The sequence below is a fragment of the Adiantum capillus-veneris genome, chromosome 3, assembly GCF_014529385.1.
Source record: "Adiantum capillus-veneris isolate H3 chromosome 3, ASM1452938v2, whole genome shotgun sequence".
Classification (NCBI taxonomy): domain Eukaryota; kingdom Viridiplantae; phylum Streptophyta; class Polypodiopsida; order Polypodiales; family Pteridaceae; genus Adiantum; species Adiantum capillus-veneris.
This window is the reverse complement of record NC_140933.1, coordinates 145,163,445-145,183,415: the sequence shown is the minus strand read 5'-3', so window position 1 is coordinate 145,183,415 and position 19,971 is coordinate 145,163,445. Positions and strand designations below refer to the sequence as shown.

General features: G+C 45.0%; 1 protein-coding gene across 1 annotated transcript in view; it reads left to right on the top strand.

The window, feature by feature from the left end:
* LOC147461861 (uncharacterized) overlaps positions 1 to 19,971 on the top strand; it is a 68,752-nt gene that overhangs the window by 43,619 nt on the left and 5,162 nt on the right. Inside the window, exons 3-5 of the mRNA XM_086509330.1 lie at positions 18,974 to 19,221; positions 19,350 to 19,499; positions 19,584 to 19,945. Coding sequence (XP_086365456.1) covers positions 18,974 to 19,221; positions 19,350 to 19,499; positions 19,584 to 19,945 — 760 coding nt within the window. The remainder of the gene's footprint in view (positions 1 to 18,973; positions 19,222 to 19,349; positions 19,500 to 19,583; positions 19,946 to 19,971) is intronic.

Sequence of the window (19,971 nt, the reverse complement as noted above, 5' to 3'; positions counted from 1 at the left end):
CATTTCTGCCGCCAGAGTGTGTGAGTGTGTCCAAGGTTAGCCACGTCACTAGTTTGTGACATACCCCCCTCTTGAAAGCATTGTAATGGCCCTCAATTAAGCCTACAAAATAGATAGAGGCCATAAACTGTCTTAGCACTGACTGTTAGTACCGACGCACTAGACACAACACATCGAGCACATGCACCAATCCACAATCACATCAATGGTCATCACAGGACATCACTTGACATCACAGGACATCACATGACAAATCACATTCAATATCATTCCAAATCTCAGACCATGATTATACTAATCGCATCTAGATCCAGTCAGGACCTCACAGATGCTCGATTAACAATCATGTCTATAGAGATTTATGAGACCGAAATGATGTAGTCATTGCGTCTTTCAGTTCCTGCACTCAAACAAGTCAAGTACAAATCAATCAGTATCATTTTTGGGAATTCCACTTCGTAAAGTCATACAGTAGAATACTGTCAGCCCAGCAGTAGCCCTGAAACCCAAAGGGACATCAGTGACTCTATATCAAAATCGGGGTAATCCGTTGACAAAGGAGCGGAGTGACTCCCCTCTTGTGCAAGCCCGTTGCACTAGATTCACCCACGCTGAAATCGGGGTTCTATCGGAGTAGACTATGCGAAACCGAATGCTTCAAGGCAAAGTTCCAAAATCTGAGGAGTATCTGCTAGGTCCTCCTCCTCCATCCACTTCGCATCCAATGCAAGATAGTTCTTGAATTGAACCAAGAACCGCCTAATTACTTTATCTTTAATCTTTCTATCTTTATGTGCCAATATCTGTTCTGGAACGAGTATCTCCTCGCTTTCCTTCGGGTTGCTCATTTAACTCCCCATCATCGGGTACATCGCCTTTAAAAGGCTTCAAGAGACACATGAAAAGCATTGTGAATTCTCCAAGTATCAGGCAGCTTCAGTCTAAAGGAGACATCATTTATCTTTTCTTTTATTTGGAAAGGTCCATAGTATCTCATGCTTAACTTTGGAAAAAGCGGCGCCTTTCCCTTTCTCTTTCTCAGGCGTGCCTTCTCAAAACGTAAGAGCATCCAATCGTCTTCCTTCAAAAATCTTATCTTTTGTGCTTAGGAAGGGTGGAACCTTCGTAGCACCTTAAATAATCTTAAATGGCACCTTCCCCATCGAAGAGTGGATTGTGTTATTGTAGGCAAATTCCATCAAGGGCAAAATTTTTTTCCATTGAGTCTTCTGATTCGAAATGTAAGACTTCAATAAATCCAGTACCACTGAATTTGCAATCTCAGATTGCCCATCTCTCTGCGGGTGGAAAGATGACAAGAACTGCAACCGTGTGCCAATGTTCTCCCAAATAGCCTTCCAAAACAAACTCGTGAATCGGGGATGAAACCGGCCTGTACTTTCAATAAGGGTGGTAGACCTTAGACTTACCTTATTTGCTTTCACCCATTTAATTTGTCGCCCACTTTACCTGTACTTTCAAGACACAACAAAGGGGAGAGGGATACAGGCTGCTAGATTGCACCTGTATGAGAAGACCGACACCAGATTGGCCCCTAACTTAGGCGCCCCTTTCGGTATTTCTTTATTGTTTAAAAGAGGGAATAAACGCTGTGGTTCCCTACAAGCTGCCCCGCACAAGCTTGGCTGAATTTCAACTGTTCCCGCCCGATTTCGGCAGCATAACTGTACTAGGACCCTTCACAATCAATATTCCCACGCATTGAATGACTTTCCCGATGCATACGGGCACTTTGCAAAACCTGGCGAGAATCTGCAGCACGCTGAATTCTCTGTTTTCAGCCCCGAAAATGCGCCAGATCACTTGTACAGCGGTCCCCTCGCGTCCCCGAACCTCCTGGGGGTATTAGGGACCGTTTAGGGCCAAAACCCTAAACCTGCAAAAATACACAGCAGGCTGTAATTTACTGTTTCGTGCTCCGTTTCGCGTGCCGGTCGCATCCGTAGCAAGTCCTCCAGCTCCCGCACCTGTAGGGCTACTTGCCCTATGAATCGGACGAGATTTCAGGCGTGAAACCTCTCCGAATCACCTGTACCTACGAGGGATTAGCCGCTAGCTAATCCAGTACCTGTGCAAGAGGCTCTTGCCTCGGTAATTGTACATTGGTCAATTGAAAAGCCCACTAGAGGGGCATACCATACTGCCATAGGGGAGAGAGAGGGCAGCGCGTAGCGTGCAGGGCATCACTCCTGGCACTGCACTGTACATAAGAGGGAAAGGAAGCACTCCATAGCTCTTAACCTGTGACAGAAGCTGCAAATGAGCCCTCTTCCCTTCAAATTCAGCGCCACTTCTTCGTTGAGGAGGCAAGTGCACAAAAATGTGCCACTTGGCGCGTTTACAAGCATTTTCCCGTTTCGGGTTTGCCGCTTAAAAATATCATGATCGGTTGCCCAGTTAACTTCGCGGCAGAGTAATAAAATGTTCCCCTTGTCATTCCGGAGGTAATGACGCGAATACATTTTCAGGTCCGAAAATAGGAGTTCCCTAAATTTTAGGAGATGCTGCCATTGTACCTTTTTAGGTCATCTGACCCCCTTTGTACACTGTAGCCACACCCAAAACTGAAATGTAGCCTCTGTAGCAAAGGATTCCACTTTGGCTAGTGAATGACCCCACTTTGGCTAACCATAGTCCTTGTCCAACCTTAGTGCTCTCTTGCCCTCATGCCTGGACTCCCTCTGGACAGTTCCACACTAGCTATGCAATGCAGGGCAGTTAGATTTCCCGAGAGGTGTTTCCAAAAAGTGAAAGTAAATTAATAATAAGAAAGAAATCAACAAAAAGGATAGATAGTAGTCACACGTTGGTGACATACCCCCCTCTTGAAATCTCAAACGTCCTCGTTTGCATCTATGTCGTACATGCTCACAGTCAACACTGATGTATTCAACACCTGTCGACATATGTACGACACATACATGCTCATTGTCAACCCTGGTGTATTCAACACCTCGTTGACACATATATTGCCTGCGTGTGAACCCTGTCCCAATGACATAGTGGTAGCTTCGCACTCTGCCATTGCTTTGAGTCACTAACTTTCCAATGACAAAATGGTAGGCACACATTTTGCCACTGTCTTATAGTACACGTTGGGCCCAGTAACACTTTCGAGCATACCCAAACCGACAGTTTAAGAATGCAGCTACACATGTACCCTTTAATAGAAGCAATTACTGTATCCTTGACAAACTGACAAGAAATACTCACTTCTATAGCACTAACCAAACTTTTGGACATTCCATAAGAGCAATTGCCAAACTGACAATCTGTATAGCTCTAACATTCATGTAACATGTACTTGATTTGAGCTCACTTTAAATACCATGTACATCATTTGTTTCAAAAGCCATTGTCACACTGACAATCCATCTAGCTTTGAAACTCAAGGGGTCAAGGTAGGTTGGAAATCGAAGGCTTCAAGGTAAAGTGATAACACAGTTGGTGACTCTACAAGTTCACCTTCTTCCATCCACTTAGCATCCATTGGTGGATAGTTTCTGAACTTTACTAAGTAACGCCTAGCAACCTTGCCTTTCACATTTCTTTCTTTATGTGCCAAAATCTGTTCCGGGACCAAGATCTCGTCAAGTTCCTCGACTTCCGGCTGATCTTCAGCTGGCATATCCTCTGGCACATCACCCACATAGGGTCTGAGAAGACTCACATGAAACGCATTGTGAATCTTCCAACTCTCAGGCAATTTCAGCCTATATGCAACATCATTGATTATGTCGCATACTTGAAAAGGCCCATAGTAACGCATGCTGAGCTTTGGAAACAGTCTTTCCTTGCCCTTCATCTTCTTTAACCTTGCTTTTTCAAAGCGTAGAAGCAGCCAATCAGCAAGTGAAAATACCACTTCACGACGGTGACGATCAGCTTTCTTTTGCTTTGCCTGAGTCTTTTCCAAGGCCACTTTGACCCTCTTGTACATTTCATCCATGTCCTGAACATACTTATCTGCTTCAAATATCTTGTCCTTTGTATGCAGTATGGGAGGAACTTTCTTGCCACCTTCAACTATCTCAAAAGGTGCCTTGCCAGTTGATGAATGCACTGTATTATTGTATGCATACTCCACCAATGGCAAATACTGCTCCCACTTTCCTTTATGCTCTGACACGTAGCACTTTAGCAGATCTAGGACTGTAGAATTTGCCTCTTCGGACTGCCCATCTGTTTGAGGATGAAATGACGAAGAGAATTTGAGCGTTGTGTCCATATTCTCAAACAAGCCTCTCCAGAATAAACTTGTCATGCGTGGATCACGGTTTTATGCGTTCTCTAAAGTGTCTGCTAGAAGCACTACATCATACGCATACAACAAAAGCATGATTACCACATTGCAAATAGTGACCTCTTCAATGCCTTCTTCCTGCATAAAGTCAAGTACCATTTGTTCTAATTGATTGATGCATAGACCAAAGGAAGTTGGTGACAACAGATATCCTTGTTTAGTCCCAATAGTGCTTGCCAAATTTTTGAAATGCCTCTTTCCATGTGCAATTGACACATCACCTGCTCATGGATTCAAGAAATCGCAAGCATAAACCAACAATACAATCGCTTTTCTTTCAATCGACTTCCCTCCATGAAAACACGAAGAGTGATCATGGCATAAAATCTAATATTTCCAACCCAAATGATTTTCTCATATTAAATGGATCATTTAATGTGGGAGAATAAACGGGAACAAGAATTAAAATAGACACGTGCTTCTAGACCTATCTCAGCAGGGGACCAAGAGGAGAGATGGTTGCATCTCAATAGGGGTCCAAAAGGAGACGGTCTGCCAAAGAGCAATGTGCAATAAGTTCTTCTAGACTTATCTCAAGGGGACCAAGAGGAGAGATGGTTACATCTCAATACGGGTCCATAGGGAGGTAGTCTATCAAAGAGCAACATGCATCTAATGGAGCTTAAAAGACCTTAGGGTTAGCTTCATTAAAGACCTCCAATGGTTAGTGTTAAGAGTCCTTTGACCTTAGGCAAGCTAGGAGCTTGAGGTGGGAACCCGACCTAAGCTTGAGGTGCTTGTCGGCGACTGTGGCATGCCATGATACTTGAAAATATTGCTCATAAACAATCGTGCCATCTGATCTGGCTTTATCTTCTTCCTAACAAGAATAAAATGAGCGTGCTTGCTGAATCTGCAAATGATGGTCCAAATATCATTGTTTCCTGTCTGCGTTCTCGGAAGATCAAAGATAAAATCCATAGCAATACTTTCCCATGGTTTATCTGGAATAGGTAGTGGTTGCAATAACCTTGGTGCCTTTTGCCTGTCAAACTTGACCTTTTGGCATATTAGGCATTGTCGCACAAAGGCATCCAAATCTCTTCTCAATGTAGGCCAGTAGAAGAATGTCTCAACCGCTTTAACTGTAGCATCGATACCACGATGCCCTGCATACGGTGGGACATGACTCTCTTCCATAACTTTGCGTCGCAATGGCTTTGTGACACAATCTCTGCCATGCATCATCATGAACCCGTCTTTAAGAAGATAGTGTTTATGACGTTGTCCATCCATTAGTTGCTCGAAGACCCTTGCAAAATCTTCATCATTTGCATACTGTTCTCTCATATCATCAAGTTCATGATGATAAGGAATCAACACAGCTGAAATTTGTGGCTTCCTTGACAAGGCATCAGCCACAACGTTCTTCTTGCCTTCCACATGCACAATCTGAAAGTGGAACATGGACAAGATATTTGCCCATCGCATATGCTTCTCAGATAACTTTGTCTGTGTCGAGAAGTATCGCAAGGTCTGATGGTCCGTTTGGACAACAAAGTCTGCACCTAGCAGGTAGTGTTTCCAACTTAAGAGCGCATGAATCATGGCCTGCAGTTCTTTTTCATAGACTTGCATAGTCTTTTCTGGCCCTTGCAAGATTCTACTCTCATAGGCTAACACCTTGCCATCTTGCATTAGCACTGCACCAATGCTACTACCGCAGGCATCACACTGGACCACAAATGACTTCCTAAGTACTGGCAACACAATGACTGGATCTGAAGTCATCTTTTCCTTTAAGAGATTAAAAGCTGAAATCTCTTTCTGTGTCCATCTGAAGGTGCTTGCCTTCTTTTGAAGAGCATGTAAAGGTGAAGCAATCTCAATGAAATTTCGGATAAACCTTCTGTAATAGAAGCATAGTCCCAAGAAACTTCGGACATCGTGCACCGTCTTCAAATCTGGCCATGACTTGATCCCTTCAACTTTTGCAGGATCCATTCTGACACCATCTTTTGAGACAATGTGTCCCAGAAAGTGAATCGCTTCCAGAAAAAAATCACTTTTCTTTGCATTGATGAGCAACCTATGTCTGTGTAGCTCTTTGAATACAATGGCCAAGTGATGCCTATGCTCCTCTTCATTCTTTGAGTAGACTATCATGTCATCAAAGAATGTACCAACAAACTGTTGGTGTGGACGGAAAATTCTGTCCATCATCCTATTGAACGTAGCAGGAGCATTTGTGAGACCAAAGGGCATCACTGAAAATTCGTAAAGGCCAAACGTCGTTCTAAAAGCAGTCTTGTGCACATCCTCTAATCTAATGCGGATCCGATGGTACCCACTCTTTAGATCTATCCTGCTAAACATAGTTGCTCCTTCTAATTTGTCCAGAATATCATCAATTCTAGGTATAGGGAACCTATTCTTGATGGTATTCTTGTTCAGTGCACGGTAGTCGATGCACATACGCCATGAGCCATCCTTTTTTTGCACCAACACTGGAGAACAGAATGGAGATGAACTGGGCTGAATCAGCCTCTTTTCTAACAGCTCCTGTACTTGGCCCATTATCTCTTTCTGCTGAGCCGTACTAACCCTGTATGGAGGCTTATTTGGTGGGCTACTGCCTGGCACCAAATCTATCGCATGGTCCTTGGGTCTCTCTGGCGGTAATTGAGACGGTAATGAATCGGAAAAACAGTCACTATACTGTTGTAAAAACATTGACCTTTCTTTATCTAGCACATATAAATTTGATTCATCACAATCTGACACTTCACGTGCAAAAACCAAGTACGCAGAAAGATGCTTTTTCATTACGGAAGTAATAGCAGAAGCTGATACAGTGGGAATAGACTCCCCTTTAAGCTTTACATCCAGAATGTGAGTCTTTCCCCTGCTCTGTACAGTGAGCTTTTTGTTGTAGGCATCCATGATTCCCTGTACACGAAATAAGCAAGGAATACCTAACAACACATCACATCCGTCTAGTGGCATGATGTAAAATTCTTCAGCATCTACATAGGACTGGATATGTAGGCGCAACTTTCCAATGATGGGTGTCACAGCCTCTGTATGGCCAGAACATGCCAAACCTGCCTCTGCTGTATACTCCATCTCTTCAGGTCTGATTTCCAACTTTGAAGCCAATTCTGGGGAAATGAAGTTGGCTTTGGCACCTTGATCAAAGAAGATAAGCATTGTTTGATCCCTGACCTTTCCCCATGCTTTGCAAAGCTCACTTGTATCTGAATTTGGCTTGTCGCCCACCATATCTGGCACTAGACCAGCCATGGGCTTCTTTCCTTTCTTGTCCTCCTTGTCTTCAGAATTAGCTGGCCTTTTCTTTGTAGGACAATTGTAAGCAATGTGGCCAGGCTACTCACAGATGAAGCATTTGTTCTTTGACGTCAGGACCTTCTTTTGCTCTTTCGACTTTCTAGGAAAACGTCTTTTCCATTTCTTTGCTGGTCCCTTTTCTGATTCAGCCGTAGCTTTGCCTTTCCCTGCATTGGTTGGCTCCTAAGTCCCTTTTGGAACCTCTTTGGGAACGTGCTTCTGCGCGAAATTTTTCTTGGCTGATCCTTCCTTGACGCCAGTATTGAATTCACAATCTTCTCCCTTGAGCAAACCATTGCCAGTGTTTGCTACCTCGATGAGTTGCGTCAAAGTAGTGACTTTGGTCTTCGTACAATACTTTCTCAATCCTTCGGGTAGGCCACAACAGTATTTTTCAATGTGTTCTGTCAATGGCACAAACCTATAGGAAGTTACTGGAGGTAGAGCTTTCCAAAACTTCCGATTGTAGTCATCCAGATTCTTGCAAGTGGCAGCATTAAGCTGGTGCCATTCTGTCATGACATCTGCTTCAAAGTCATCAGATAACCATGCTGTTGCAAAAATCTGCTTGAAGTAAATCCATGTGGACAGAGCTTTCCCTTGAAGCAATAAAGTTGTCCACCATTGTCCCGCATTCCCTGTCAAGAGAGTGGCTGCCTTACGGACCTTTGAAGCCTCTATAAAGTTTCCCCCTGCATAGGGCTTGTCAAACTGCTGGAGGAATGAGAGCGCCTTCTTCCTGTCATCAAACCCTGTAAAGGTCGTGAATGTCACACCTTTGCCACCTTCTTTGTACGGAGTTGGCCTCTCCAGCGGCGTTAAGTTGTCATATGGAAGTGATTGAAACATGGGAACACTGTTAGGGTTCATTTGTGTTCCCTGACCGCAATTAAGTTAACCTGGAAATGCCATATTTTGCTGCTGATTTGTAATTCCAGCCATACCAAAATTTGCCGGTGGCATCCCAAATTGGCCTTGAGTGCTTTGAAACCCTGGTAGCATGCCCATGACACCATACATGGGGTTAGGCATCATCGTTTGAGCACCCCCGAACACTGTTCCTGGCGTGTAAAACTGATTTCCAGGTGCATGACCAGCCATGCTCTGGAATACCGATCCACCTCCACAATAGCCAGGGTGTACTGAAGGTGGTGGGAAGACTTGTTGCATAGCCTGTAGGTTGCTTCCCTGCCCATTAGAACCAGCTATAGGCTGCTGAAAAGTGCTGGCTGAACTAGCATCTCAGCCACCTGTTCTTGCACCTTAGGCACAAGTTGTGGAGACTGCATGTTCTCTGTCAAGTGTACAGGTGTTTCCATTGACCCTGCAGTATGAATTACCTGTGCTCGAGCCTTAACAGGCTTTTGAATATGATCTAGTGACCCAACTTGCTGAGACGGAAGAGAAGGTTGCAGAAAGGCTAAAAACCTTGGGTTCTGCATCACTTGTGTGAAGATAGCCACAACAGTAGCCAACTGGGTCCTGAATATATCATCATCTGTTTGTGGTGGTCTTAAAGACTCACCCACTTCATGTGTCTGTTGACCCTGTGAAGAGGAAACCTCTTCAGTCACATCATCTGGTCTGTTAGCCATAATTGCAATTCCCTGTGTTTGGTCTATGATCCCCTGTGTCTTCAAGCCCAACCTGACCAAGGCTCACTTCTATGGGAAAAAGTGATTTAATCCCGGCGATGGAACCATGAAACCGGCCTGTACTTTCAAAAAGGGCGGTAGACCATAGACTTAAACCTTATTTGCTTTCACCCATTTAATTTGTCGCCCACTTTACCTGTACTTTCAAGACACAACAAAGGGGAGAGGGATACAGGCTGCTAGATTGCACTTGTATGAGAAGACCGACACCAGATTGGCCCCTAACTTAGGCGCCCCTTTCGGTATTTCTTTATTGTTTAAAAGAGGGAATAAACGCTGTGGTTCCCTACAAGCTGCCCCGCACAAGCTTGGCTGAATTTCAACTGTTCCTGCCCGATTTCGGCAGCATAACTGTACTAGGACCCTTCACAGTCAGTATTCCCACGCATTGAATGACTTTACTTCAAACCTTGATTTAGCTTTCACCCATTATTAGTCGTCTATTTTACCTGTACTTTCAAGACACAACAAAGGGGAGAGGGATACAGGCTGCTAGATTGCACCTGTATGAGTAGACGGACACCAGATTGGCCCCTAACTTAGGCGCCCCTTTCGGTATTTCTTTATTGTTCAAAAGAGGGAATAAACGCTGAGGTTCTCTACAAGCTGGCCCACACAAACTAGGCTGAATTTCCACTGTTCCAGCCCGATTTCGGCATCATAACTGTACTAGAACCCCTTCACAGTCAGTATTCCCACGCATTAAATGACTTTCCCGACGCATACGGGCACTTTGCAAAACCTGGCGAGAATCTGCAGCACGCTGAATTCTCTGTTTTCAGCCCCGAAAATGCGCCAGATCACCTGTACAGCGGTCCCCTCGCGTCCCCGATCCTCGTGGGGGTATTAGGGACCGTTTAGGGCCAAAACCCTAAACCTGCAAAAATACACAGCAGGCTGTAATTTACTGTTTCGGGCTCTGTTTCGCGTGCCGGTCGCATGCGTAGCAAGTCCTCGAGCTCCCGCATCTGTAGGGCTACGTGCCCTTTGAATCGGACGAGATTTCGGGCGTGAAACCTCTCCGAATCACCTGTACCTGCGAGGGATTAGCCGCTAGCTAATCCAGTACCTGTGCAAGAGGCTCTTGCCTCGGTAACTGTACATTGGTCAATTGAAAAGCCCACTAGAGGGGCATACCATACTGCCATAGGGGAGAGAGAGGGCAGCGCGTAGCGTGCAGGGCATCACTCCTGGCACCGCACTGTACATAAGAGGGAAAGGAAGCACTCCATAGCTCTTAACCTGTGACAGAAGCTGCAAATGAGCCCTCTTCCCTTCAAATTCAGCGCCACTTCTTCGTTGAGGAGGCAAGTGCACAAAAATGTGCCACTTGGCGCGTTTACAAGCATTTTCCCGTTTCGGGTTTGCCGCTTAAAAATATCATGATCGGTTGCCCAGTTAACTTCGCGGCAGAGTAATAAAATGTTCCCCTTGTCATTCCGGAGGTAATGACGCGAATACATTTTCAGGTCCGAAAATAGGAGTTCCCTAAATTTTAGGAGATGCTGCCATTGTACCTTTTTAGGTCATCTGACCCCCTTTGTACACTGTAGCCACACCCAAAACTGAAATGTAGCCTCTGTAGCAAAGGATTCCACTTTGGCTAGTGAATGACCCCACTTTGGCTAACCATAGTCCTTGTCCAACCTTAGTGCTCTCCTGCCCTCAGGCCTAGACTCCCTCTGGACAGTTCCACACTAGCTATGCAATGCAGGGCAGTTAGATTTCCCGAGGGGTGTTTCCAAAAAGTTAAAGTAAATAAATAATAAGAAAGAAATCAACAAAAAAGATAGATAGTAGTCACACGCTGGTGACAAGGGATCTTTGTCAGAGACTATTGTCTCAGGCATGCCATGTAATTTGAATATCTGGGCAATGAACAATCCCGCCAAGTGATCCGACTTGACTGTTTTCTTCACTGGAATGAAATGAACTTGCTTGCTAAATCTGTCAATAACAGTCTAGATACCATCGTGCCCACTCTGTGTCTTTGGAAGATAAAATGAAATCCATAGCAATACTTTCCCAGGGGTGGGTGGGAATGGGTAAAGGCTGTAACAATCGCTGTGCTTTATGCATGTCAAACTTGACCTTTTGGCATACCAAGCAACTGCGTACAAAATCGTCCATATCCTTCTTGAGTCTTGGCCAAAAGAAGTATTGCTCCACACCTTTCAAGGTTGTATCAATACTGCCGTGACCCGTAAATGGTGGACAGTGGCATTCGGTTAGAACCTTTTCCCTCAACGGCTGTGTAACGCACAACATCGTTTTCTTCATCAAGTAGCCATCCCGAATGGAATATCCCGCCACTACCTCCTGTCACAAGGCGGGCACCACGTGCCAATAGAAAAGAACAGACTGAACACACTTTTAACACTTCAATAACAACTGAACTGACAGAGAGAGAGAGATGACACGCGACACGGAGTGGCGGAATTCCACCCCAGAGAGTATTGGCCCCAAACCTTGGCGCCCCTTTCGGTATTTCTTTATATTGCATCATCAAAGTACAAGCCGGTACTCCAGACTCTGCACCTTCTCCAGGAAGCATGCCAGAGAATTGAGTCCTAACCTCATATTTAAAGGCCCTTGGCCTGAAAAACAGTTACAGAAAAAAAGCCTCCAAAACTCAAAAGCTTCTGGTTCAAAAGCAAAGCCAAAAAGCTGCCAGAGCAATTTACGGAAATCCTTACAGCCTGCCACGTCATCAGTCGACGCAAAACACGGAAATCAGTACAGCATGCCACGTCATCATGTCAGCACAATTTTCGGAATTTGTTTGCTGTCCTTAGGGTTAGGGTTAGGGTTAGGGTTTCTGCAGTTTTAGGGTTAGGGTTTCTAGAATTAGGGTTTGTAGGTTTTAGGGTTAGGGTTTCTTGAATTAGGGTTTCAACAGTTAGGGTTTCTGGCTCGGGATGTGCAAGTCGGCTCCGTTCTTCAGTGGCTTGACACGTCAACAATTTGTGATATCCCTCCTCCTTGAAAGAAAGTAATCGTCCACGATTACAGCATAGCTGCAAAACAACTCAAATCGGCTCAAAAATTTCCGAGGGACAATCCGAGGGACAATCAATTTTCTCATTCCAAATTGGAGCTCTTGATTTCCTGGGTAGTTGGCTTCCCAGAAGAATTTCATCCAATAAGGAGTCTCATTCCAAATCGGAACCCTTGATATCCTGGGTCGTTGACTTCCCAGAAGTATCTCATCCAATAAGGAATATTCAGTGGTTGGCACATCACAATGCAACACAAATGCTCACATATGCATGTTACAAGGCATAGAAACATAAAGCCGCCGATGAACACTCCTCCCGCATAACCTAACAAGGTCCGGGCCGAGATATTCAACGTGTCACAAGACGGGCACCACGTGCCAATAGATTAGAACAGACTGAACAGACTTTTAGCACTTCAATAACAATTGAACTGAAAGAGAGACGACACGCGATACGGAGTGGCGGAATTCCACTCCAGAGAGTATTGGCCTTAAACCTTGGCGCCCCTTCTTCAGGGCTTTGACACGTCAGCAGTTTGTGACATCTCCCCTTCTTCAAAGAGAGTAATCGTCCGCGATTACAACATATCTGCAAAAACAACTCAAGTTAGCTCATAAATTTCCGAGGGACATTCCGAGGGACAATCAATTTGCTCTTTTTGTTAAGGAGTTAGCTTCTCCTCTCGGCTCTTTTGATCAAGGAGTTAGCTTCTCCTTTCGTCCAGATCGGAACTCTTGATATTTCGGCGTAGTAAAATTAGCCATCACACCCAGACCGTACTGATCTTCCACGGGTGTCTTGATGCACTAAAATTACATACCCAGGCAATCTTATCCACTTAGGAATATTCAGTGGTTGGCACATCACAATGCAACACAAATGCTCACATATGCATGTTACAAGACATAGAAACATAAAGGCGCCGATGAACACTCCTCTCGCATAACCTAACAAGGTCCGGGCCGGGAGATATTCGACGGCTCCCTCATCACTCCTCCCGCATAACCTAAAAAGGTTCGGGCCGGGAGTCACAACAACAATACTCCCCCCGCAAAATAACCACAAGGGTTCGGGCCATGAGTAAAAACAACACTTTTCAATCATTCAATACTCCCCCCGCAAATAACCACAAGGGTCTGGACCATGAGTATGAACAAGCATTCTCAAACATCATTTCTCACTTCTCCACCCGGGAGTAAAATCACCAATCAATGAAACCAGTATTAAAACCAGAGTCAAAACATTTCAAATCGGCACCAAGACAGGTTCAAAACAGATACCATCCATTTTAAACAGATTCCAAACAAGATCACCAATCAAGATCAAACAAGAATTCTCACACTTAAAAAGCAATCTCGACATCAATCGAGCTCGAAAAGTCGACTGACTTTCCATCCTGAAACCGAATAAAAAATTCCTTCCATAAGGTCGTAGATAACCACAACATGGTCCATCAACTCTTGGACAGACAATGTTCCTCTGGCGGCGATGGTAGTCCCAAGACATAGCAATCGCATCGAACCTCCAAGCTTATCAATTCAAGAAGAGACATCTACTGAGAGATGTCGAGAAATTTCAAGATATAATCTGCTAGGGTTTCCATGGCAAGTATTTGAAGATACCCCACTTTGCCAGAAGTTGCACTCCGAAGGAAGATGTCAGAAACCATATAACTTCGGGCAAATTTTTTCTTGAAAGCTTGCCAAGTACTTGGAGTATGCTGCTTGGTAGCTATCAATATCTGCATGGCACTGCCTCTGAGAAAAACAGTGACTCGAAACAAATCTTGGATCCTTCTTTTGCAAGTGATCTTAATGGCTTATGCCCTGTAAGACATGAGCGGTGAAGACGGGAGCGTGCCCGATGCGCAATGTAGTAAGGGTGGGAGTGGCTAATGAGTTCGGGATCTGAGCACGAGCCTAAAATTTCCAATACGAGCCTAAAATTTCTAATGAACTTTTGAAAGTGCTATCTTGCTCTATCTGCTCCTTGGTAGGACCTGTATGCTTTCAGAAAAGCACACCCCTGATGCTCTGATACCACTGTCACAAGACGGGCACCACGTGCCAATAGAAAAGAACAGACTGAACAGAAATTTAGCACTTCAATAACAACTGAACTGAAAGAGAGAGACGACACGCGACACGGAGTGGGGGAATTCCACCCCAAAGAGTATTGGCCCCAAACCTTGGCGCCCCTTCTTCAAGGCTTTGACATGTTAGCAGTTTGTGACACGACGACTCCCTCATCACTCCTCCCGCATAACCTAAAAAGGTCTAGGCCGACCAAACGTCCCCCCAGACCGCAGCTTGCGTCGTTTGGAGGTCCAGAGAGTAACCACTGCTCTGACTTCTTAATACTCCTCCCACACAACCATCCAAGTCCAGGTCGGGAGTAACAACAACAATATCTTTTTCAAGCATTCAATACTGCCCGCAAATAACCACAAGGGTCCGGGCCATGAGTATGTTCAAACACCATTTCTCACTACTTCACCCTGGAGTAAATCACCAAGCATTGAAACCTGTATTGAAACCAGAGTCAAACAGGTCAAATTGGCACCAAGACAGGTTCAAAACAGATACCATCCATTTCAAACAAATTCCAAACAAGATCACCAAACAAGTTCTTAAACATACTCTCAAACAAAATTCAAAAGTCGACTGCTTTCCATCTTGAAACCTGCACAAAAAGTTAGGGTTAGAGGTCGTAGCCGACCAGAGCATGGTCCATCAGCTCTTGGACAAATAGTGTTCCTCTGGCGGCAATGGTAGTCCCAAGACATAGCAATCACAGTGGACCTCCAAGGTTATCAGCTTGAGAAGAGATACCTGGTGAGAGATGTCCAAAAATTTCAAGTCGTAATCTGCTAGGGTTTTCGTGGCAATCATTTCAGGATACCCCACTCTGCCAGAAGTTGCACTCCAAAGGAAGATGTTCGAAATTATATAACTTTGGGCAAAAGTTTTCTTGAAAGCTTGCGAAGTCCTTGGAGCATGCGGCTTGGTAGCTATAGACATCCACCACTGCATGACACTATCTTTGAGAAAAAGGACAGCTCGAAAAAAAAAGTTTTGATCCTTCTCTACAAGTGATCTTTATGGATTATACCTTGTAACATGAGCTATGAAGACGGGAGCGCGCCTGGGGCACGACGATTCTTCAAACTCAATTCCAATAGACTTTGGAAGCGTCGGTTTGCTCTGTTTGCTCTTTGGTGGGACCGATATGCTTTCAAAAAAGCACACGCTTGAAGCTCTGATACCACTGTCACAGGATGGGTACCACGTGCCAATGGAAAAGAAAAGACTAAACAACTTTAAGCACTTCAATAACAACTGGATTGAAAGAGAGAGACGACAAGGGAGTGATGAAGTATCTTGGCATCTCTTTCGCTATTTCTTTATATTACTTGAACTCAATACAATGCCGGTACTCCACCCTTTGCACCTTCGTACTGAAGCATGCCAGAGAATGAGCCCTTGGCTCATATTTAAAGGCCCTTGGCCATAAAGAAGCAGTTACGTGAAAATCTTTCAAACTCAAAAGCAACTGGCCCAAAAGCAGGTGCTCAAAAGCTGCCTGTGCAAAAGCAGGAATCTGTACAACTGTGCCACGTCAGCAGCCAGCGTAAAATGCGAAAATCCGTGCAATCTGTCATGTCAGTAGCTAGCGTAAAATCCGGAAATCCGTACAATTTGCCACGTCAACAAGCCATGTAAAATCCAAAAATTCCGTATAGGATGCCATGTCATCAACTTCTACGCTTGTGTGTGTGTGTGTGTGTGTGGGCTGCTTTACTCTAGGCCCCATCGGACGGGAACCTTAAGTTGGTTTGATCTTCTTCTGTTGCTTCTGATGCTCCTCTTAGGGTTTACGCCCCTCGGTCGGGATCTACAAGTCGGCTCCGTTCTTCAGTGGCTTGACACGTTAGCAATGTGTGAAGTTGCTTAGGCCATTAAATATGGATGGGATGTGAGGCTCCCATTTCCATCACACACACACACACACACACACACACACACACACACACACACACAGAGAGAGAGAGAGAGAGAGAGAGAGAGAGAGAGAGAGAGAGAGAGAGAGAGAGAGAGAGAGAGAGAGAGAGAGAGAGAGAGAGAGAGAGAGAGAGAGAGATGAAATGAAATGTTATATTAACGTCTTCAAAAGTCCAAAATGACCTATGAGACCAGAAAGTTACAATTGGTGGATCTGATACAAAGTTTGAGTACAGAAAGTACAAAGAACTTAAACTAAAACACTAAGGAAATGAATCTGAAGTTGATCCGGAATTGAAAATGAGATAGAGGGAGGGGGGTGGTGGGTTCAAACGAAATCTCTCATCGGTCGCTATCGAATCTCATCCATATCCTCCATGGTCAGTACTCCGACTCGGCGTCTTGCATGTCCAGCTAGAGTGATCTGGATCTTCTGTTGCAGCCTTCGTCGATGGTGGGAGACTCCCCGAGGTCGTGGGCATCTGGATCTGCCTAGCTGAATGGCTCGATCAATCAACGTACCTCTAGTGTGGGTGGGCTCTGAGATCTGCTGTGATGATTGCTCCTCTGGCTCTCCCCTGGCTGGTGTAAAGAAATCTGTGATCTGTCTCTGATACTCTCTCTCGCGGTATCATAGAATACTGTCTAGTGATGGGGAGTTTTAGCATTGAAGTTCCCTAGTATGGTAATGTCACTATCCCTGGAAAACTCCCATATGTCAATATCCAAAATAGCAAAGGGGACTGCAGGCTAAGGTGATGCATATACTGACGTACTAGGAGGAAAATAACAAATAGCAATGTAGAGGTATGTGCCATTCTCTGCCCTTAGCCTCACCCACATGTACCTAGCCTGCTCATCCTTGCGCGCTATATTTATATCAATGGTTGCAACTCCTCCCTGAATAAAACTGCCACCCCCCCTGAGCCCGGTCCTTGGTGCTCTGATCTGGTCTCCTGTCTGCAAGCTGTCTCCCATCTATATTCGCTCACCTGTGGCATGGACTGCCTTGGGGCTTGATGGGTTTCAAAATGGAAAATGATGGCTCTCCTAGTGAAACTATCCTCAAAGGCACCTACATCAAGACAGAGTGACCCATTACAATTCCAGGCTGCCATCTTTAGTGTGGTCCCATAGTCTAGCTCCTTCATACTGAGCGTCGCTCCAATATCACCACCCTTCCATCCTGGAAAAAGCAATCTTCCCTTTTTCCCTTGCCGCTCTAATTTCCGGCATTACCTCTTGCATATGAGCAATCTACGAGAGGGTGAGGTCTCCAAGAAAGATGCCTGTCTTCTTTAGAGTCGATCTCTTCTTCAAGAAGTCCTTCTTCACTTCCATGGAGGGGAAACGGAGGATGTGTGCCCTTTCCTTTGAGGTTTCCCCCTTGCTCCCACTTTTCTTATTGCCCACTCTCCAAGCCCTCGTATGTGTCTGCTCATTAACCCCCACCATAATCATGAGTCTTTCACCTCTTCATCTACATTATCTTGGTCTCTGAGGCCACATATCCTTACGTGTAAGGCCCGCACATGTCTCCTTTGCTCCTCTTCTAGTGTCAGGTTAATGATGGTTGGTGTGGGGGTTATTTCCTTGCGCTTTCCTTTCTTGACAATCTCGATCTATTTCTTGGCCTAGTGTGTTTTTTGTTGGGTCTTTGTGATGACATCTACCCGTCATTTCTTTTTGTTGCTCCACCTTCTTTGATGGCCTGCACTTGTTCTTTAATCGTGTTGAGCTCTTCAACTACTGAGGGTTGAAGCTCTCCCTCTTCGAGTACATTTTGCGATCGCACCTCTGCAAGCTCTTTCTTGAGTAGTGTGATCTCATCTTGGGCCTTCACACGATCCTCAAGTGTATGTATCGTGCTTTCCTGGGCCGACACGCGCTTGTGTATAGTGCCTAGAAGGTGGCGATTAATCTTGTTGATGGACTGGCTCATTTCTTCCTTGCATTTTTGAATGGCGTCCTCCATAGGATCAACCTTGCCATTTTGTTTCCTCATGTTTGAAGGCCGCAAAAGGAGAGGGAGAGGAAGAGAATTTTGAAGAGAGAAAATCGGCTATCAAGCCATGACAACGAGCAGCAAGGGATCACTGTGCGTGCACTTCTTCACTGCCTTCTCTCTCTCTCTCTCTCTCTCTCTCTCTCTCTCTCTCTCTCTCTCTCTACGCGTGCAGGCTTTCTCACTCTACTCTTTCTCTCTCTACGTGTGCAAGCATTCTCTCTATGCTTTCTCTCTCTACGCGAGAAAGAGATGCTGTGAGGGGGGTGGGGCAGGGGGGGGGGAGAGCGAGGGGGCAGGGCTGCATGGGGAGCGATAGAGGGGGGGGCTGCAGATACTCTTTCTCTCTCTACGTGTGCAAGCATTCTCTCTATGCTTTCTCTCTCTACGCGAGAAAGAGATGCTGTGAGGGGGGTGGGGCAGCGGGGGGGGGGGGGAGAGCGAGGGGGCAGGGCTGCATGGGGAGCGATAGAGGGGGGGGCTGCAGAGAGAGAGAGAGAGAGAGAGAGAGAGAGAGAGAGAGAGAGAGAGAGAGAGGGAGGGAGGAAAAAAAAAACGTACCTTTAAAATTTTGAACGGTACTCCTCTGTACACAGGCTGAAACTTCCTCAGCAGACACACCCCTCTTTGCCGAAAGGCAGCGACGACAAATTTTCAATGTTTCTTAACATATTCTAATTTCAAAAAACAGCTGTTTGCAGATTTATGGGGCATCATACCCAATGCGTTTGAGCATATATTCAACCATATACGCCAGAGTCAGAGCTCAGACAGTTTCTTAGTACGAATATCGTATCTGGAGATTTACAATGAGGAAATTCGTGACTTGCTCTCACCTGACACCAAAAAGAAGCTGGAACTAAAGGAAAGCCCAGAGACTGGAGTGTACGTGAAGAAGCTCACTTCTTTGACTGTCAATAGCTTTGCTGATATCAGCCATCTTCTTATGGTTCTGATCATTCTTGATCTCTGTGTTGTCAGTCCACTACATGATTGTTTGTATTACATTTTTAGCACCTTGTATTGGGAACGATCTAGGAAGACACTTTGTTTATGCCCCTTTTTGTTTTGGTCTAGGTAGGTAAGAAGAACAGGGCTGTTGGAGCAACTGCGATGAACCAGGATTCTTCACGTTCTCATTCCATCTTTACAGTTACTATTGAATCCAGCTCTATAGTCTCACAAGAAAATGGGAAAACGCATGTTCGAGTTGGAAAACTCAATTTGGTGATTAGGCAAACCACTCTATTGTCTTTGGATAGGCTAGATTTGCAAGTTGAGCATGATTTTCTCATAAAGATTTTGCAACAGGTAGACCTTGCTGGAAGTGAGAGGCTTAGCAAGTCCGGGGCCACTGGAGAAAGGTTTAAAGAAATGACAAAGATCAATTGGTCCTTGTCTTCCCTTGGTAATGTCATATCCGCACTGGTGGATGGAAAGAGCTCCCATATCCCATATCGAGATTCCAAGCTTACACGCTTGCTTCAGGATTCTTTAGGTGGAAATACAAGAACTGTAATGGTTGCCAACATTGGGCCAGCTGATTTTAACTATGAGGAGTCCATTAGCACATTACGATATGCTAATCGTGCAAAGAGTATACGGAATAAGCCTCATATCAATGAGGACCCAAAAGACGCCATCATTTCAGAGTTCCAGTCTGAAATTCAAAGGTATTATAATAATTATCTCACTTTTG